Source organism: Fusarium falciforme, chromosome 9 (assembly GCF_026873545.1).
Source record: "Fusarium falciforme chromosome 9, complete sequence".
NCBI lineage: Eukaryota > Fungi > Ascomycota > Sordariomycetes > Hypocreales > Nectriaceae > Fusarium > Fusarium falciforme.
Window position 1 is genome coordinate 2,810,821 of NC_070552.1, and position 17,334 is coordinate 2,828,154.

The following is a 17,334-nucleotide window of genomic DNA, read 5'->3' on the forward strand; positions in this document are numbered from 1 at the left end:
CATCAACGCCAGGGCGTCGAGTTGTAGGTTGGAGCCAGACGGTCTGGCGCGCGAGCTGGCGACGAAGCGGGAGAGTAATCAATCGAGGTCGCGGCACGGAGGGTCGTGCCTGAAGGAGGAAAAGATGTTTTGCGGCCGTTAGACGGAGGGAGCTCTTAAAGGTCGGCGCTGGGTAGTGATGAAGAACGGTTGGGGATCGATGGAGCGGCTGGGCGATGGTCGTGACAGGGGCTTTAGCATAATGTTGACAGGCCAGAGGGGTCGGGACGTAGGCCAGAAGCGAAGAGCAAGAGAGGCCGCGAGCACAGGGACGCTCAGGAGAAGTGTCTTGTTTTTTCTACGAGGTCCCCTATTCTACTCGTGGCCTTGATGTCGATCGTGCTGCAACTTGTCTTGCGTGGCTCTCACAATTTCGAGCCGCCGGTGCGGCTAGCTGAGCCACCCTTATGTCATAAAGCGTGCCTGTACAACACAACCCCTGGGCTATTTGGCTTTTAGCGCGTGACGGTACCTACAAACACTCGCAGAAGAAAAAGCCACGGTCTCAACAAAGGCAATTTTATTAAGCTGGTTGCCTGCAGATGGCAATGTAAATATGCTTTACCACGGCAGCTTTTTCGACGCTTTTCATCGTTTCATAATTCAAACACTTCGAAACGCGAACGGGAGACGCCATCATGCAGATTCAGTTACCGGGGGCAGGTCATCTCCACCACTCTCTAGGGGCGCCACAGCGGGGGAGGGCATCTGAGGAGCTAAAATTGGGTGTCTGATACCCCCCCATTAACCCTTGCAACAGCCTGTAACGGGGTTTCGTCTTTGCTCAGTGTCGGGTGACATGCTCGACGGTAGTTTGTGGTTGACGCGGCGCCTGGACGAGAGCTGTTCTAGCGTGCCTCAGCTCAGGCGTTGGGCTTGTGCCGTGCCGTGCCCGTGGAACTCGGTTGCTGGCGTGGGCACAAGTTTCTTATCTTATCGGCGGACCCGCTCCCCGTGACGGAGCTCTCTCTGGGTACGTACTGTAGATGCCGGCCGCCGACCGACCGGGCCTGGACCTTGAAGGAACGTTTCCGTTTATCTTGTCAGGTCATCCCACTTACACCTTGACAAAAACCCTGCCTCTTGAATCCTACATTACCGACTCGCCTTGTACGCTACCAAAAATTTGTCTGCCGCATAGAATTGGCCATTGTCTGTCAAGATGAACACTGTGAGTTGTCCTGGATGCTGCTATATTTACGCCGCCATTGCTGACTGTTGCGCAGGTTAAATCGTTCTGGTTCGTCCCTCTACAGCTTCGCCTCCGACTTGACCCAATTTGAAGCTGACCAAATCTCTCACCCTCTAGGTTGGGCTGGGGCTCTCTCTGCGTCGGTACGAAGACATTCCTCCCCGCTTACTGTATCCCGGGCTCGAATTGACTGGAAATAGCTGGAGGTGGTGCCTACTTCTTCGCCAAGAGGCAGATCAACGCCGACCGTCAGGCCAAGCTCGAGGCGCACCGCAAGAAGAAGCAGATGATTGAGTCGCTCGAGTACGATCAGGGCAACGGCAGCCCTGCGCGCACCGACAGCGCCGGCTCCCCGAGCCAAGAAGCGAGCAGCGACCCAGCGCCCACGAGACACGCGCCCGAGACGGAGGCGCAACGGGTGGGAGAGAAGAGCAAATATGAAAGTTCTACAGTATACCGGAGTCCAAAGGGGGATCGATTTTCTTAGGACCGGTAGCGGAGAGGCGGATTTCACATGGACAGCAAGGGCTCGTGATCAGAGCCGTGTACAACAACTACCCAACGCATCGTCATGACTTGATACTAGGATATAGGAAGTGAAGGGAAAAATCCAGACTGCTTTAGCTACTCTACTCATACAGAGTCTCAATGGGCTACTCGAGGGCAGAATATTTTTACTTGCTCAACTGCGCGCGTTTGCATTCGGGGATGGGGATGGGGATGAGCTGGATGCAACACAATACGGCGAAGGCCGGTTGGAGTGGAGCCCTGAACCCGGTCGCCGACCTCGCTTGCTGCTTTGCTACGGGAAGAATCGCTCTCTTGTGAGGCTAATGGATTGGTGTCTGTATTGCATTGGGTTAAGGAGGAATTGACCTGTCAACTCGGTAAAGGGTCCATGAAGCATCTCCGATGTGAATAACTGCCGGTGCTCTCAATCAGCGTCATACAACGCCCTGTGCATTGAAACCTAGCGGCTCATGCCGGTACGTCACCCACGTGCCGACTGCCCCGGGAATTACCCGGCGGCTTGCTCAGCCAAGTTAGAGGCTCCAGCTTCAACTCCACCAGAGCTTCAGCAACACCACGACCTTGTTCTTGCTTATACATAGTGATTTCTACCTCAATATCTTCTTTCGAGAGGACCCTCGACGTGTTCCGCCATGGCGACCCCAGAGTTGGTCATAGCAAAGGCCACACTCTCCGCCACGCTCTTCCGCGCCGACCCAACCTCCCTGAGCCGTCCCGTAGTCGACGCCTTCTTCCCGCTGCTCACCAACGCCCTCTCCCAGTGCTCGCGTCCCAACGTCCAGGTCTGCTCCATCGCTTGCTAAAAAACAAGCCTCCCTCCGTTTTTCCCTGGCAGAAGCACTAAATTTTTCTTTGCTTTCCCGTCAAACAGAAATGCAAAGTTTGGATCGTCGACAACGTTGGGCCCTCGCCCGCGCGCATCGCTGCCCTGGCTAAATACCTAGGCATCCTCTCAAAGAGTTTGCAGGATGACGGCTCGCGTCCCAGTCTCAAGCGGAAGAGACTGCATCTCTTGTATGTTCTAAACGACGTGTTTTACCACGCCATCAAGAGAAAAGGCGATGGCAAGTTTGCGACATTGTGGGATGGCGTCCTTCCCGGTCTTGTCGCAAGCGCCGCAGCCTTTGACAACTGCCCAAAACACAAGGCGAAGCTCGAAAACCTGATTCGATTATGGGAAGAGAAGAAATATTTCGGCGCCGACATCGTCTCGAAACTTAAGGATGCGCTCGCAAGCGGCGTGGCATCTCAACCGGCCGAACCCCCCCAAATCTCCAATGCGCCCATCAAACTCGCTAAAGACGCGCCTTACACCTTGCCCTCCCTTCACGGCGACCCTTCGACGCCGTGGTACGACCTGCCCGCAACGACATGGCTTCCACATTTGACTCCCAACTCAACCAAGCCCATGATCCCAGACCTCATTCGGCCCATTCAGCTAGCTCCTGGTCCTGCAGACAAGGTGTTGGTAGACGCGGTGCAAGGCTTGCTGGGTGAAGTTGAGCGCATGTTCTCTAGGGAACAAAAACTGAACGATGAGCCCGGTGTGGACTTGAATGAGCTGGGAGAACGGGTTCTCTTGGATGAAATCACGGGTGAAATCATTGGTGGAGAGACATACTACGGCTGGTCCCGTCAGTTCTGCGAAAAGATGAAGGAGAGGAGAAGGAAGGGCTCTAGAGGCGAAAACAGAGGCCGCTCGCGCTCGAGGTCGAGCAGCTACTCTCGAGGACGTTCGCGAAGCTCATCGCGCCACGCGCACAAACGTCGACGACTCTCGCGAGACTCGAGAGGCCGTAGTCTCTCCCGCAGCCGGAGTCCAAGTCAACACCGGGGAAGCAGATCATACAGTCGAGGTCGTGATGGAAGTAGAAGTCGACGTCGCAGTCCCAGCTACACCCCCAGCAGGAGTCCAAACCCCGGTAGACGACACGACCGTTCCAGGGGGCATCGCTCGTACAGCAGATCTCGGTCTCCCGAACGCTCACCTCGCCGTCATGACCGGGAGTTTCATGACCGTTCAAACCGCCCTCCTCCGCCTCCGCCACAACAACTCCCACCGAACTTTCCTCCAATTCCTCCACCGGGAGATTTCCCCGTTCCCCCGCCTCCCCCGGCTGGATATCAAGGCCCCTGGCCACCGCCACCGCCTCCTCCGCATCTGACCGGAGGTCCCCAGGGCTGGTTCCCAAATCCTCAAATGATGCCTCAGATGATGGGTGGATGGGGTGTCCCTCCGCCTCCGCAGCCACCACCTCACCACGGGTATCAAGGAGGACGAGGGAACGGTGGGTTCCGTGGTAGGGGAAGAGGTGGGTATGACAGGGGACGAGGAGGTTGGTGATGAAGATGGACAACGAACAAGACATTCAGGGGTCACAAAGTGTAGTCACGTAAACAACTATTCTAGACTTAAACAGATATAATAGTCACTCAATTCTGTTGAATCCTATACATGACATGCAACACAGTCCTCTCGCAATCAGCCCTTTCCCTCTACCCCGGTAATGACTTTTTCGGTCTTGCTCATTCATCGTCTACATCAAAAGCCAACGAAAGCTACCCCCCTTGGTCCCCTCCCCTTTCCACAACAGACAAGCACACATACATACACAAGCACTCGAACAAGACTAGTCAGGCAAAAAGTAACTCTTCGTAGCTCCTCCATACGCCTGGGCCTCCCGAGTTCGCATGAGAGGAGCGAGAAACCGACCAAAAAAGCAGATGGAATAGAAGAAGTAAGAGTTAAGAAGAAAGAAGAGCACCAACAAGACAGAACAATAATCGTCAAAAAAAGAGTTACACGAGAAGCTTATACGTCCACTTTTTGTGCGCTCGGTTCCCCGCCGTTTGTGTCATCTCTCCCGCCTGTTCCAATAAACAGTATCAAAGGGTCAACGTTCTCAGCTCGCAAAACGAAACGAGGCAGACGAGAGGAGGAAACTCAGTGGCATTGTAATATCGACTGCACAGTTTCCCTCCCCATGGGTAGCCTCCCATGGTCTAGTTGAGGTGAAAACCAAGAATGACAGGTCGAAAGGCCAGTGGCATGATGTAGAGGCGATGATAAACACCCTGCCTGACCCAGGCCAACCCGGAAAGCGACTGTATGCCGAAGACGCATCATCTCAAGCCCATTATTGAACCGCGGAAACCCAAGACCTTCTTGTCATAACCGCCGCCGCAGAACCCTGACTATGCAGCAAGGACCGTCGTCCCATTCGCTATACTCCCCCCATGCTTCGAAAGGACACCGGATCGTCGTCTTAATTATCGACTCCGGGTAGATCCCACAGAATTCTGGCGCTCGTGGAGACTGGGTCGACGACCGCTGGCTGAACCGTCTTGCAGCTTAAGCGAATCGAGGCGCTTCTGGTTATCCTCGGTGACAGGGTCAACCTCATCGACGCGTGACATCGGTGTGACGTGGTTTCGTGCTGGCGGCGCGTCGGGGGTTCCGTTGCTTTCCCTTTGCTGGTTCGCCTTCTCGCTCAGAGCAGCCCATTTACGCTCCCGCAGAGCTTCCCGTGCCGCGGCACTGTTCTGCTGCTCAGTGTACTCATGCGAGCAGTCGTCAAACAGCTGTGGGTTAATCTCCATAAAGAGTTTCATGGCATTGTATACCATGCCATGGATCGTCCTGTCATGCCATTAGAACACCTCGTTCAACCAGCTCAAAGTCAAAACATACCTGTTCCAGTGTCCCTTGGAGTTCTCATACAGGGGCGCGAACATAATGGGAAGAATAATCTCCACATTGTCACTGACAAGGTTGCAGAAATATTCGTTGTTCCAGAAGTACAACGCACGCTCGGCAACCTGGAAATGGGGGCTGGCCACCGACTTGGCCAGTTGATGGAACAGAGGCTCCTGGACCTTGGCAAACTCGGCAGGATCCATCACCTCAAAGATGTCCTCAACCTCGTTGAGGAACATGACTTCCTTGGTGCTGTTAACCTTGGGCCAGTAGCGAAGCAAGCCAAGCACCACCTGCGAGAGTTAGCATATAGGGGTCGTGGGTATATCTAGATAACTTACATCTTCTGTGAGCGAGGCATCCTTCTCCAAGAATTGCACAATACAGTAGGCAAGCTGAGGGTGATACATGCTGAGACTCTTGGGCTTGTGCAAGGGCAGCAGCACCCGTGTCAGGAAGATCTTGTGCTCTTCCTTCAGTGGGAGAGCGAATCCGTTGATGATGGAACCAAGAATCTCGAGCAGCTCAGCAATACCATTGAAGCGTTCAGTTTCATAGGTGAACTGGAAGAAGACGTTGTTGATGGATCGTCGAATGAAGGAGCGCAGGTTGAGGAATTTTCCATAAATGCGATGGAGGGTCGTCTTCAAAAAATCTCGTTCACGAGGATCCTCAGAGTCAAACAGCTCCAGAAGCTGCAGAACGAAGCTGTGGTCGATATAGGCCTTGGCAATGTTGGTGTTGAAATCCTGGCTCTCAATGAAGCGCAGGAAAAACTCATAAACAACCTGGATATGTGGCCAGGCAACCTCGAGAACGGGCTCATCCTCCTCTGGATCAAAGGCCTCGCCCTGAGGGTTCATGGGGGGCGGGATTGGGCGGAACAGGTTCTTGGCAAACATGTCGACGACCTTGGGATACATGGGCTCGGTGATGACTTGTCGGTTGTTAGCGACATAGTCGAGCAGCTCGTGCAGAGCAAGCCTCTTGATCTCCTTGGACTTCATGTCTCCGCTCGCATCGTTGAAGTCGAAAATGACGTTGCACTGGTCAATCTTTTGCATAAAGAGCTCCTGTCGTCGGTTGGGTGGGACTTCATGAAAACCGGGCAGCTTCTCGAGCTCGCGGTGGGCAGAAATGTCGAATCGTGACGAGTGCTGCCTTTTCGGGGTCCGAAGTCCCTCGGGAATCGCATCCCGGTTATCTATTCCGCGATGGATCAGGAGCGACTTCTGGCCAGCTTTGGGGGGAGCGAGGTCGTGAGGCATCGTCTCGGCGGCTCCTGGAGGAGGGACATGCTGCGCGGATTGGTTGTCAGCTGCAAGGCTCTGCTTTGAGGGCAGGCGAGAGAAGGGGAGAACATACACCAGGCGTCGGGCTGATGATGACAGTCGGAGGCAACCTGGAGTTGGCGTTGCCGCCGTTGGGGCTCGAAGCACCTCCGGAACCGAAACGGTCAGGGGCATTACCGGCCTGAGTGACGTTGGAGAGGTTGGAGGGCTGCGAGGCGCTACCGTGTTCGCTTCCATGGCCAGCATTGTTTTGGGGCAGCGGCTTGTTTCGGGGGTCGTTCAGGGTCGACGTGGAGGATGTGGGCGTCAGGACGGGAGACTGGTTAGAGTCCCGTGATGAGGGAGACGCGGTACCATCCTTGGAATCCTTGTTCTTCTTAGAAGACTTGCTTGAATCTTTCCCACGCGAGAGCTGGAGAGGGGTACGTTAGCGTCAGGGACGGGGACGGCAGGAGGGCAGGGGGCCCGAGGGGTTGAGCCTACAACTCTCTGGCTGAAGCGCTTCATCTTGTCGGACAACAGCGTGTCTTGTGGTGGAGGGGCGGTTTAAGACGCCCGCTGCTCGACTCTATGAGGGCAGTGGGGCACCGGGGCAACGACGTCAGGGGCAAAGCGCTGTCGAAGGAATGACAGCAGCTATGCGGACGACAGGTTCGGTCGATCGAGACGTCGTGGCGATGGGGGGACGGCGAGAAATCGTCGTGGGCGAGCGATCGATCTCAGGTCAGGGTGATGGAGGGAGGAGGGGCCAGCCTGATAAAAGGGTGGTGCCTTCGGGAGCCGGACGAGGGACGTGACGGATGCCGCCAGTGCGAGTGCGAGTGGGAGAGAGAGCTGGGAGTCGAGGCTCGAGGCTCGAGGCTAGACGAACCAAGCTGAGAAGGCAGCCAGTTCGAAAAGGCGACACGAGGAGATGAATTGCGACGTCTCCTCCCACGCAGGCAGAGGCAGAAGGACGGGGTAGGCACTGAACCAGCCAGGGCTCGGGGTCTTATTGTTGTTGTTGGGACGGGATGGAGATCGATGAATGTCGGGTCTTTGGGCGGCGGTGCAGGCTCCTGGACGCTGGCGCTGAGGCGCTGGCACTTGCGCAGGAGGGCGGAAACGGGGGGCTTCCAGTCGCTCTCGTTGCTGCTTGCTGCTGCTGCTGCTGATGCTTATGGGTGCTGTCTGTCTCAAGGAGGCCAAGAAAAAAAAAGAGGATAGGATTGAAGGTCGTAAGATGAAGGGGAAGGGGTGGGAGGGAGAAGAGGGACGCGGCTTGGTCGATGCTCGCGGCGGCTGCTGAGTCGAGCCTCGTTGTTGTCGTTGCCGGATTGGAAACTTGTCGTCGTCGTCGTTGTTGGGCGCCGGCGGAGAGAGGTAGGTAGGTTGTGCTCTGCCAGTGCCAGGTGCTTTGCGGGGGGGGAAGCTTGGAGGGAACGCGCTCGATAATTGGAGAGGGAGGTGTGACCTGGGCGCAAGTGCGTATTGGATTGGATGGATTGGATCACCAGATGTTAACGTCCAGGCGAGATTGCTATGAGATCACTAACAGCTCGGGAGCTCTCCTTGACACCGGTCGGCGCCCTGCTCCCCGGCCTCTCTGTCACTGGCTGCACCTGGACTGGCCTGGGCTGGGATGGGCGCTGGGACGGGCGGTGAAATCAGGCGGCTGCTTCTGCTGCATAGGGCGCATTAGGGGATGTGCCCCTCCTGATGGACCCCAAGGCGCCTGAGGCTGTGCCGCGCATTTGATCACGAAAGGTGCAGGGCAGCGGGGCGTCGAAGCCTGGGCTTGAGCGGCTCCATTGGGTCGGGACGCTCCCGTTCACACTGTCACAGCATCTATGATTTGGCTGGCCTGTTTGGATTCCAGCCGTTCTAGTTCTAAACCCTAGGCACAGACAATGAAGTAATCGACTGCTGTAGGAATGTTTGACTGCCCGTAAGGCGTTTTTTAAGATTCTGATGACAGGAGTAACAAGGGAGTTAAGGGAGTCCGTTTGGAGTGTCACCGGGTGTGAAAAGTTGCTGGTTGCCTTTTGAGTGGGTGAAAATCAGCCTCAGCTGCCTGGAGCATGTCAGCTTATCACGATGGGCATAAGTCTCCATTCAGTAAAACGATGCGCAAATCCGGGTTGTCCGACTTGCGCAAAGAGAAGACTTTGCGCATTTCTCTTCCATCTCGGCCATTGAGAAATCATCGTCCGCGTATTATTGACTGGCCTGTGCAAATATGAAGCTGGAGAATGATAAGCGACAAGGAGACGATCAGCTCCCATGCACAGACCATGTGGGGCTTTCCAGCCACACAACTTTTGAAACGCAGGAGGGAGCTCCAGCTGAGCCACAGCTCAACCTGGTGAGAATCACGTCAAGCAAACATCATCGTGGATCGATTGCAACGGCATCAACGGGCTTCATTGTCTTCCCGCACTCCCTTGGGTCCCCTTCGGCGGGAAATAACCCGCACGTGGCCCTGTCCCGGCACTTTGCCTCTTCATCCCCTTTTCTTGGCACGTGCAGCCAACCCGCACTCGGCTAGCCTTGGTGCAGATTCTGGAAGCTCCGACGTGCATACTTTTTTACCAAAGGCTGCAGTGCTGGGCTCTTGCAGAACTTATACGTATGCAATGCGATGGTTCTTGATCACCAGAGCCGCGGAATAACTGGGTACTCCTTGTGATCTCAATCGCGGCGGCCAGAGATATCCTCTATCATTCGTTCGATCCTTTGCGGCAGCTAAAACAACATGGAGATTGACCAGTCCTCCGATGAGAACGGTTACGAAAGCCTTGACGATGATCAGACATGCAGAGAAATTCGTGTTGAAAGGCCTGCTCGACCAGCTCCAGAATCAGCTCCCAAGTACACGGTTCCTGCGCGCGTTCTCGGGGCTGTCGAGATTCCCGCTGTTGTGGAAAATGTCGACAGAGCTGTCAAAGCCTTCGGCCGAGTCCCTAACCTTCAACATGTACGTGACTCTTTGTCGCATTCCATGACTATTGCGGTCTAACGATGCAAACAGGTGATGGATACAAGCAGAAACTCCATCCCCTTCTACCTAACCCCCGAGAGCCCATTCTGCAAACCCATTATGTCACATAATGCAAGGAGTCACAACGTGGTTCTCAAAGTGACTGTCCCCAAAAGGACTGGTAGGAAGCGAAAGAGAGGAACTGATGGTCCATGGGAAGGAGATATTGAGGTGGCCGACGCTGAAGTCGAGCCTCCAAAAGATGAGGTGTCATCCTATGCCCGACTGGATGATCCAAAGGTATTGCGCCGGAAGATGGCAGACAATGTCGACAAGTATCAGGTCGAGGCTGTTGGTGTCATCAAGAACACGCATCGTTTCCGTGGCCTCGCAGATTTCTACTGGGATATGCCGAAGTCTACGTTTGCCCAGCGATACGTGGACCAAGTTCTCCCTGGAGACGGTACGTTAAGAGATGCTCCTAATAATCTCGAAGCAGGTTCTAACAATGCCATAGTTGACAAGATCAAGGAATTCAAGTTTCTTCCCGGAACTGACCAGGGGCCAAACGTCGACATCCTCCCGCCCCCCATGTTTACGCATATGAGCCTTCCCTTCAACTATCAATACTCGCAGAACCCGTATGTACGAGCCACTGAAGATGGCGGAACAGTCAACACGACCGCCGTCAAGCAAGTCGGATATTTTATTGGAGCCGAGGATCCTTCTCCAGCCGGCCCTCAACTCGCCCCTGATTTGACCGACCCCCGAATGGTGGAGATCATGGCCGAGTTGGAGGCTGCGTTTGAGGCACGGCCAGTGTGGACGCGGCGGTCTCTGCTCAACCACCTGGGAGGAAAGCTCAAGAACTGGAACGAATTGAAGAAGTACCTCAACTACGCGGCTTACCAGTTCAAGGGAGGTCCATGGAGAGATGGCGTGGTTCCATACGGCATTGATCCAAGGACAGACCCCAAGTACCGGGTCTATCAGACTCTCATGTTCAAGCTCCCGAAGCAGAAGCGCGCCCAACGAGGCCAAACATGGAAGTCATTGCGTAGGGTGCAAATGGGGCCTCTCAAGGAGTTTTTGGAGGAACTCTCGGAGAGTCACATCTTTGACGGAGAGACATTTCACACTGACGGCAAGGTATGGCAAGTATGCGATATCACTGACCCCTTACTCAGGGAGCTCTTGGACAATGCTGCAGTACGGCCCGAATGGGATCCAAGCAGTGGATGGTATCACGGCGGGCTTTGGGCCAAGGTCAAAGCCATCATGAAGACGAAGCTTGTCGCCATTCAGTTTGACCGACACCTTACTCGAGAAGATTTCGCAATGACGTTACAAACCGGAGATCAAACACCCGTGCGGTCGAACCAGGCAACCTTCCATCTGCCTCTGCCGAACCTTCGTCTAACAGATGAGGAGCTGACGCAACTCCGAGGACGACAGCCGACAAAGAAGAACAAGCACAAAGGCTACAGCGTGAGAGTTAGGGATCCCAATGCAGCGAAGAAAGCGGCCGAACCTTCGTCAGCTGCCGACTCGCAGAACGAAGAGGCACAGCTGTTGGGACTTGAGATGGAATCAGGGGCCGAGGACTCTGGGAGTGGCGATGACGACGACGAGTCTGGGGATGATGAAGATGGAGATATGCCGACAAGGAGCAGTCGAGATGTTGATCTCGATGGAGATACCATATATGGCTAAGGGGAGCTTTAGTTGACAAGTTAAAGGTCCTTATGGGGGTGAATTGAATCAGGTAGTCAACAAAGTCGGTCGTCTCGTGTCTTGACTCTTGCTCCTGCATATCTGAGTATTGGTCTCGAAGCAAGCCAAGAGGGCAAAGACCTCGAGGCACACTCTTCCCCTCTGACTCACTACGCATGAGATCCTTCACTTGAATCAAAATCTCATCCCCCAAAGCTTATGTTGTGTTGATAGCCGAGCTGCCCCTCAACGGTAGAGGTTTTATCCTAATCCTAATCAAAAATCTTGTTGAATGCTTCACCCAGGTTACCTAAGGCAACCAACTTTGTTCGCTCTTGCTCATTTGCTCATAAATGCACTACACTCGCACTGCCCTCGCACTGCTCTTCCCCTCGCCAACCGTGAACCCTGCATCACACATTCTGCTACTCAGGCAAAACTTCTGCTTCTCCTCAAGCAAAGCAAACACCTGTGACCACAAAGTAACACACATGCTATCGCCAACAAAAAACCTGCTATCATCAAGCGTACACTTTCTATCACTAACAATCACCTACTAGCGACCCGCTGCAATCAATCACGATGCCTTCTGGTCTTCAGGCCGACGGCACGTTCATGTGCAAGCCGTGCCAGATCAGGTTCCCGACCTGGGAACGGCTGCTCAAGCACAAAGACATAATGCGACGGGCCGGCAAGGCCAAACATATTCATTGCAAGTTCTGCGGCATGGACTTCAAGACCGAGGTGGCTCATATGACGCACATCCACCAGGTAAGTGATCTCTCTCCCCCGGAAACGACAAATGCAGTGCTAACCTGACGCAGAGCCACCCTCAAGCGCAAGATCTCCAGTGTCCAGGATGTCACCAGGGCCCCTTCGCCAAACTGGGCGGTCTCCTCCACCATATCCAGAACGAGTGCAGTACCCTGGATGTTTCGTTCCTTGAGCACCTTCGTGAGGAGAAGATGGAGTTTGCTACCCAGCTCCAGGCCATCACCAACGAGCCTGTCAAGGCAAACTACGCACACTATATGCCTGCCGCTAGTGGTGGCGGCTACGACTACGAGGAGGTTGAGAGCAAGATCGAGGCCTTCAAGCTTAAGAAGGAGTTCCCCGATCTCTGCAAGCCAGAGTCCACCGTCGACCACGCTGACAACAAGGAGAACATTGCGCCCTGGGAGTGGGATTCGGGCAAGAAGCTGTTCCCTGACGCGCCCCCAGCGCAGAAGCCTACAAAGGAACAGCTGGAGGCGGCTGCTGCCCCTGGGCCACAGGACTGGGATGAATGGTTGAATGTTAATGATCCAACCCATCCCAAGTTCAACGTCGCCCGGTACTACCAGTCAATCATTGACAAGTACGCCTGTCCCGTCATAGGATGCGGGTAAGTCACTCCTTTCCGGTTTCCAATAAAGAGTGTAATCACTAACTGTAGGCAGAAAAACCTTCAAGAACTCCCGCGCCATCATCGGACATCTCAAGTCGCCAGCTCACTCGGGAACCAAGTACCGGTGCCCCTACTGCCTCCGGACTTTCAACTCGCTTGCTGCCATCACGTCGCATGCAGAGGATAGTAGTGTGAGATGCCGAATGCGCGAAACTGACACGTATGGCGCCTTGATCGACCAGCTGACGGGTGGTCTGGCGGATGTCTCTTTTCGCCGCCATGATGACGGCACCGTCAAGTATGAGGTTTCCAAGAACTTTCGCCGCAAGGCGCCAGAGCCTTCCAAGCCTAAGCCTTCCAAGTCGGAGCCGCTTAAGACTGAGCTTTCCAAGCCTCAGCCACCCAAGGCTAAGGAGACAGAGCCTGTTAAGCCCGAGCCTCTCAAGCCGGCCAAGACTGAGTCTTCCGAGCCTCAACCTCTCAAGACGGAGCTCTCCAAGCCTCTGCCCCTCAAGGCCGAGCTGCTCAAGACTAAGCAGTTCGAGCCTAGCGTCAAGGCGATTGAGATTGATCCTTGGACTGGCAGCCAGATCACCCGGTAAAGTGCTAAATCATCTATTCTTTGTCAAGTGTTTTGAAGCGTCAAGGTATTAAAGGCTGGCATGGTTGCGGAGTTGCGGAGAAAAGGATTTGCATTTGAGGTTGATGTGCTTTTGGGAGGGGATACCAGCGAAACGGCCACGCAAGAATAAGAGCAAGGCCCATGAATTAATGAATTAGCATTGCTTTAATTGACATCGTATTCGCAATCAAAGGTGGTTTGTCTGCTGGCAGCCATAGATTGCACTGCACGTGTTAGTCTGAGGTTGGTGAAGATGACGGACATGTGGTTGGACGTCAAGGCCCCAAAAAATAAAAACTGCCAAGCCTACAGATGATAACGTGACACAAAATCATCTGCCGTAGAATCTGTATCTGCAATTGTATCAGCTATTCAATGCACTTACTTGCAAGCACAATCGGCATAATCAAGTTGATACACGCGTTGATTGAGGCGGAGTTCCCACCAAAACCCGTTGAACGGAGCGGAGCCCATCCCCATCCCCATCCCTTCTTTGTGGAACCCACGGGCCCGGAGACGCTGGAGGCAAGCCCCTGATGACCTAAGCTCTCTCTCTCTAATTTCGAGATAATCCGCCCAGCTTACCACAGCCTCAGCCTCCGTCATCACTTTGTTATTTCATCTTTTGACGAGTCGATACGAGCAGTCACGGGGAGGCCCAAGACGCCGCGGCTACTCCGCCCATTTGAACACCTGGCCCGGCATTCCGAGTCGCGATCCGTTAGCTTCTGGCGATAGCTTCACCCTTGTTAGACGCCGACCGTTTTGTCCCCTGTTCGAATGTCATGACAGCCGCGAGTCCCGTCGATGATCAATATTTGTTAAGAGCGAAGAATCCGCGATAAATAGACAATCCCTTTTCACAAGTCAACCCCGCGAGCGAGACGAGAAAGCGACGATCATGGCGGCGACGGCTCGTCGATGGGCTCGCAAGATGGAGCGGGCGTGCTGCACGTTTGCGACATACTTTCCCCTCGTGTTTGTCTATGGATTGACGACATGGGCTGTGTGGGTTGTTGTCAACGTCGGTAGCGCCAGTCGGAAGAGTAGCTGGAGAGGTATGTCACCACCTGGGATGGACAGATGGCGATAACTAACAACCTCCAAGGCAACGGCTCTTCTGCCGTCGGCGTCGCCCTCTACCTCTTACTCAACTGGTGCTACACCACGGCCGTCTTTACTCCCCCCGGCTCCACGACGAACGATATGGGCTACGGCCTCCTCCCTACGCAGAATGCGCCTCCGGCCACGTCTTACACCGTCAAGAGCAACGGCGAGTTGCGATTCTGCAAGAAGTGCCAGGCCCGCAAGCCCGATCGCGCCCACCACTGCTCGACATGCCGCCGATGCGTACTCAAGATGGATCACCACTGTCCTTGGCTGGCCACTTGCATTGGTCTGCGCAACCACAAGGCCTTCCTGCTGTTCCTCATCTACACCACGCTCTTCTGCTTCTGGGACTTTGCTGTTAGCGGCTCCTGGGTGTGGTACGAGGCTCTGGAGGAGCAGGACTATAGCGAGAGCTTCATGCCTGTCAACTTTATCATGCTGAGCGTCATTAGCGGTATCATCAGCATTGTTGTGGGAGCGTTTACTGGGTGGCATATTCATCTCGCCATGCGCGGCCAGACTACGATTGAGTGTTTGGAGAAGACGCGGTATCTTTCTCCGCTGCGTAAGGCGTACAACACCGCTCATGATCCTGCCAACCATCTTCCCCAGGGTGCTCAGCAATTTGTCGACTTTCACACCAATGCCTTGCCTGGAATTACACGGCCCGAAGAGGGTGAGGAGCGTCGTACACAGGAGCTACCCCGGACGTATCCCCCTGATGGTTCGCATCCTGTTCAGATGTCATATGCCCAGCGAGAACGAGAGCAGAGGCAAAAACGTTACGAAGAATATCTTGATGAACAAGACTCCGAGAAGCTGCCCAATGTTTTCGATCTCGGCTGGAAGCGCAATCTTCTACATCTGTTGGGCCCAACTCCCGCTCTCTGGTTCTTCCCCGTCTGCAACACAACCGGAGACGGTTGGACATGGGAGGCGAGCAGCAAGTGGCTCGAGGCACGGGATAAGCTCCGTGCTGAGCGTGAGGAGCAAAGGCTCCGCGAGGTCAATGCCGGCTGGGGGTCCCCTGATGACATCCCCGACATTCCTGAGCGACCGACCGGCGCAGGACGACATTTCTCGCCCAGCCCTCAGCTCGCAGGCAACAAGCCCATGAGCAAGGCGGACCGGGTCCTCGGGCGTGATCCCAACCTCTACGCCGACGCGACGCAGAATGTGCCTATGCGGCGGCTGAGCCCTCGAGGTCGGACATTAGAGGATGAACTCGCGGATCTGGACGATGAGGACGACGACTTTGTGGATGATGCCAACGACGATAAGAAGCTCAGCCCGGGTGCCTTCACATCCGAGGCTCAGCGCCGTGAGGAAGCTGAGAACCGGGCCATGGACGTCGTTACCAACGGCAACTGGGGTCGCGGCGGTGCAAGTGGCATGCTCCGTAAGGGGAGTTCGCAGACAAGCCTCAACCGGACACCGAGTCCCAGATTCCAAGACGAGGGTGTCGATTAGAAGAAAGACCGTTTTGTTTTTCTCTTTTTTTATACGTGTATGCGAAAAGAGGACCGATATGTTTTTTTTATCACGACAGGGAACTTTGTCATGAGCTGCGGAGTTAATACGTGTGTATGTGTTTTCGACTATAACTTTTTTCTTCTTCTGGCACAAGATATATTTGTAATCTTCTTGTTATTCTTGCTGTCTTTTTTCTTGGTTCTTGGGTTTTTAAGGGGGAGGGAGATGAGAGATGTATGAATATGACTCCAAATACCATCTATCTTTACCTAGTCTTATCCTCTCTCATGACTCGGGAATGCTTGTTGGCTCAGGACTTTACAAAAAACGGCCTTTTGTCCGAAGTTGTTGATCCTCCGTCACTGATCTACAAACGCTTTTCTTTCGCTTTTTCTTGGATCCCGTCGATCCTTTGGACCCTGAATCTCACCGCCAGTTTTCTTACGAGTTTATGGTCTTGAACTCAACTTGACCGCCTCATGAGATCAAAGCTACAAGACTCTCGTGATGCCATACACACCCCGTATCTCAACCCTCACCGCTTCACCGAGAAATACCAACCTCTATCACCCCGCAGAACGACAATCTCTACCCCCCTCACTTCCCCCCAAGGGTCCCCCCGATCTACCGAGATCGACCAAGGTTGTGTGGAGAGAGCAGGAGGGGCGTACAACACACACCCCCCTACCTTTCGGCGCGCGGCCGATGAAAGGGAAATAGATCAGACGAACAAATGCTAAATCGTACCACATTTCCACTCGTATCTTGTTTTTTTGCCTCGCGCGGAATTAAGTCCCCCCTGGTTTAGTGTGGAGATTAACGAGAGTTAGTCGAAACAAGGATTCGTGTGTCATCTGTACATCACAGCGGAGGTTTCACCTTTTTGTAGTGTGTTGAGAAGATTCATTTCATTCATAAGAGTCTGTAAAATGAAACATACAGAAGGGAAACGCCTAGCCTAAAGTACGCCCATCCTGAAAAAATAGGGGTAAGAAAGAGAGACGCCCTCCCTGCTCAGACCAGAACTTTCAGAGGTGGCCCCCCAGATATGATGTCGTGTGTAGCGTGAGCCACCGGTATGTGTATATCATGATTTCCCCAATGTCGATCCCCAAGTTGAAAAAGAAAAGATGCTCCGTTTCGTTCCCTGAAGGCGGCCTCCCATGAGGAGATTCCCCAACTGTTCCCACCACCGTGTCGTGCTTTTGTTTCGCAGTGACCTCGTTCGCTCGCCTTGACACGTCCTGTCCATTTCGTCCCCATTGCGTTCAGGGTTTCAAAACATCATGTCGTAAAACAAGCAGCCAGTGACAAGAGTG

At 54.2% G+C, this 17,334-nt stretch overlaps 4 protein-coding genes and 2 pseudogenes across 6 annotated transcripts, besides 2 other annotated features; 5 read left to right on the forward strand and 1 right to left on the reverse strand.

The window, feature by feature from the left end:
* The first annotated feature begins 1,180 nt into the window (after positions 1-1,180).
* Positions 1,181-1,718, forward strand: NCS54_01176000 (annotated as a pseudogene). The gene is made up of 4 exons: positions 1,181-1,210; positions 1,266-1,279; positions 1,349-1,374; positions 1,432-1,718.
* Positions 1,181-1,718: a sequence feature.
* Positions 1,719-2,394: 676 nt separating this feature from the next.
* Positions 2,395-3,927, forward strand: NCS54_01176100 (CID domain-containing protein; the record flags this gene model as incomplete). The annotated part of the gene is made up of 3 exons (XM_053157025.1): positions 2,395-2,544; positions 2,634-3,396; positions 3,455-3,927. 3 exons carry the CDS (start codon positions 2,395-2,397, stop codon positions 3,925-3,927), a joined length of 1,386 nt encoding a protein of 461 aa, XP_053013000.1.
* A 1,105-nt stretch (positions 3,928-5,032) lies between these two features.
* NCS54_01176200 (Serine/threonine-protein phosphatase 2A 56 kDa regulatory subunit) lies at positions 5,033-7,258 on the reverse strand (the record flags this gene model as incomplete). The annotated part of the gene is made up of 5 exons (XM_053157026.1): positions 5,033-5,402; positions 5,454-5,752; positions 5,801-6,757; positions 6,825-7,163; positions 7,235-7,258. 5 exons carry the CDS (start codon positions 7,256-7,258, stop codon positions 5,033-5,035), a joined length of 1,989 nt encoding a protein of 662 aa, XP_053013001.1.
* Positions 7,259-9,485: 2,227 nt separating this feature from the next.
* Positions 9,486-11,423, forward strand: NCS54_01176300 (Hypothetical protein; the record flags this gene model as incomplete). The annotated part of the gene is made up of 3 exons (XM_053157027.1): positions 9,486-9,707; positions 9,762-10,173; positions 10,228-11,423. The coding sequence occupies 3 exons, from the start codon at positions 9,486-9,488 to the stop codon at positions 11,421-11,423; spliced, it is 1,830 nt and encodes a 609-aa protein (XP_053013002.1).
* A 582-nt stretch (positions 11,424-12,005) lies between these two features.
* NCS54_01176400 (C2H2-type domain-containing protein) lies at positions 12,006-13,412 on the forward strand (the record flags this gene model as incomplete). The annotated part of the gene is made up of 3 exons (XM_053157028.1): positions 12,006-12,194; positions 12,248-12,807; positions 12,863-13,412. 3 exons carry the CDS (start codon positions 12,006-12,008, stop codon positions 13,410-13,412), a joined length of 1,299 nt encoding a protein of 432 aa, XP_053013003.1.
* Positions 13,413-14,300: 888 nt separating this feature from the next.
* Positions 14,301-16,012, forward strand: NCS54_01176500 (annotated as a pseudogene). The gene is made up of 2 exons: positions 14,301-14,490; positions 14,541-16,012.
* Positions 14,301-16,012: a sequence feature.
* Positions 16,013-17,334: the final 1,322 nt, after the last annotated feature.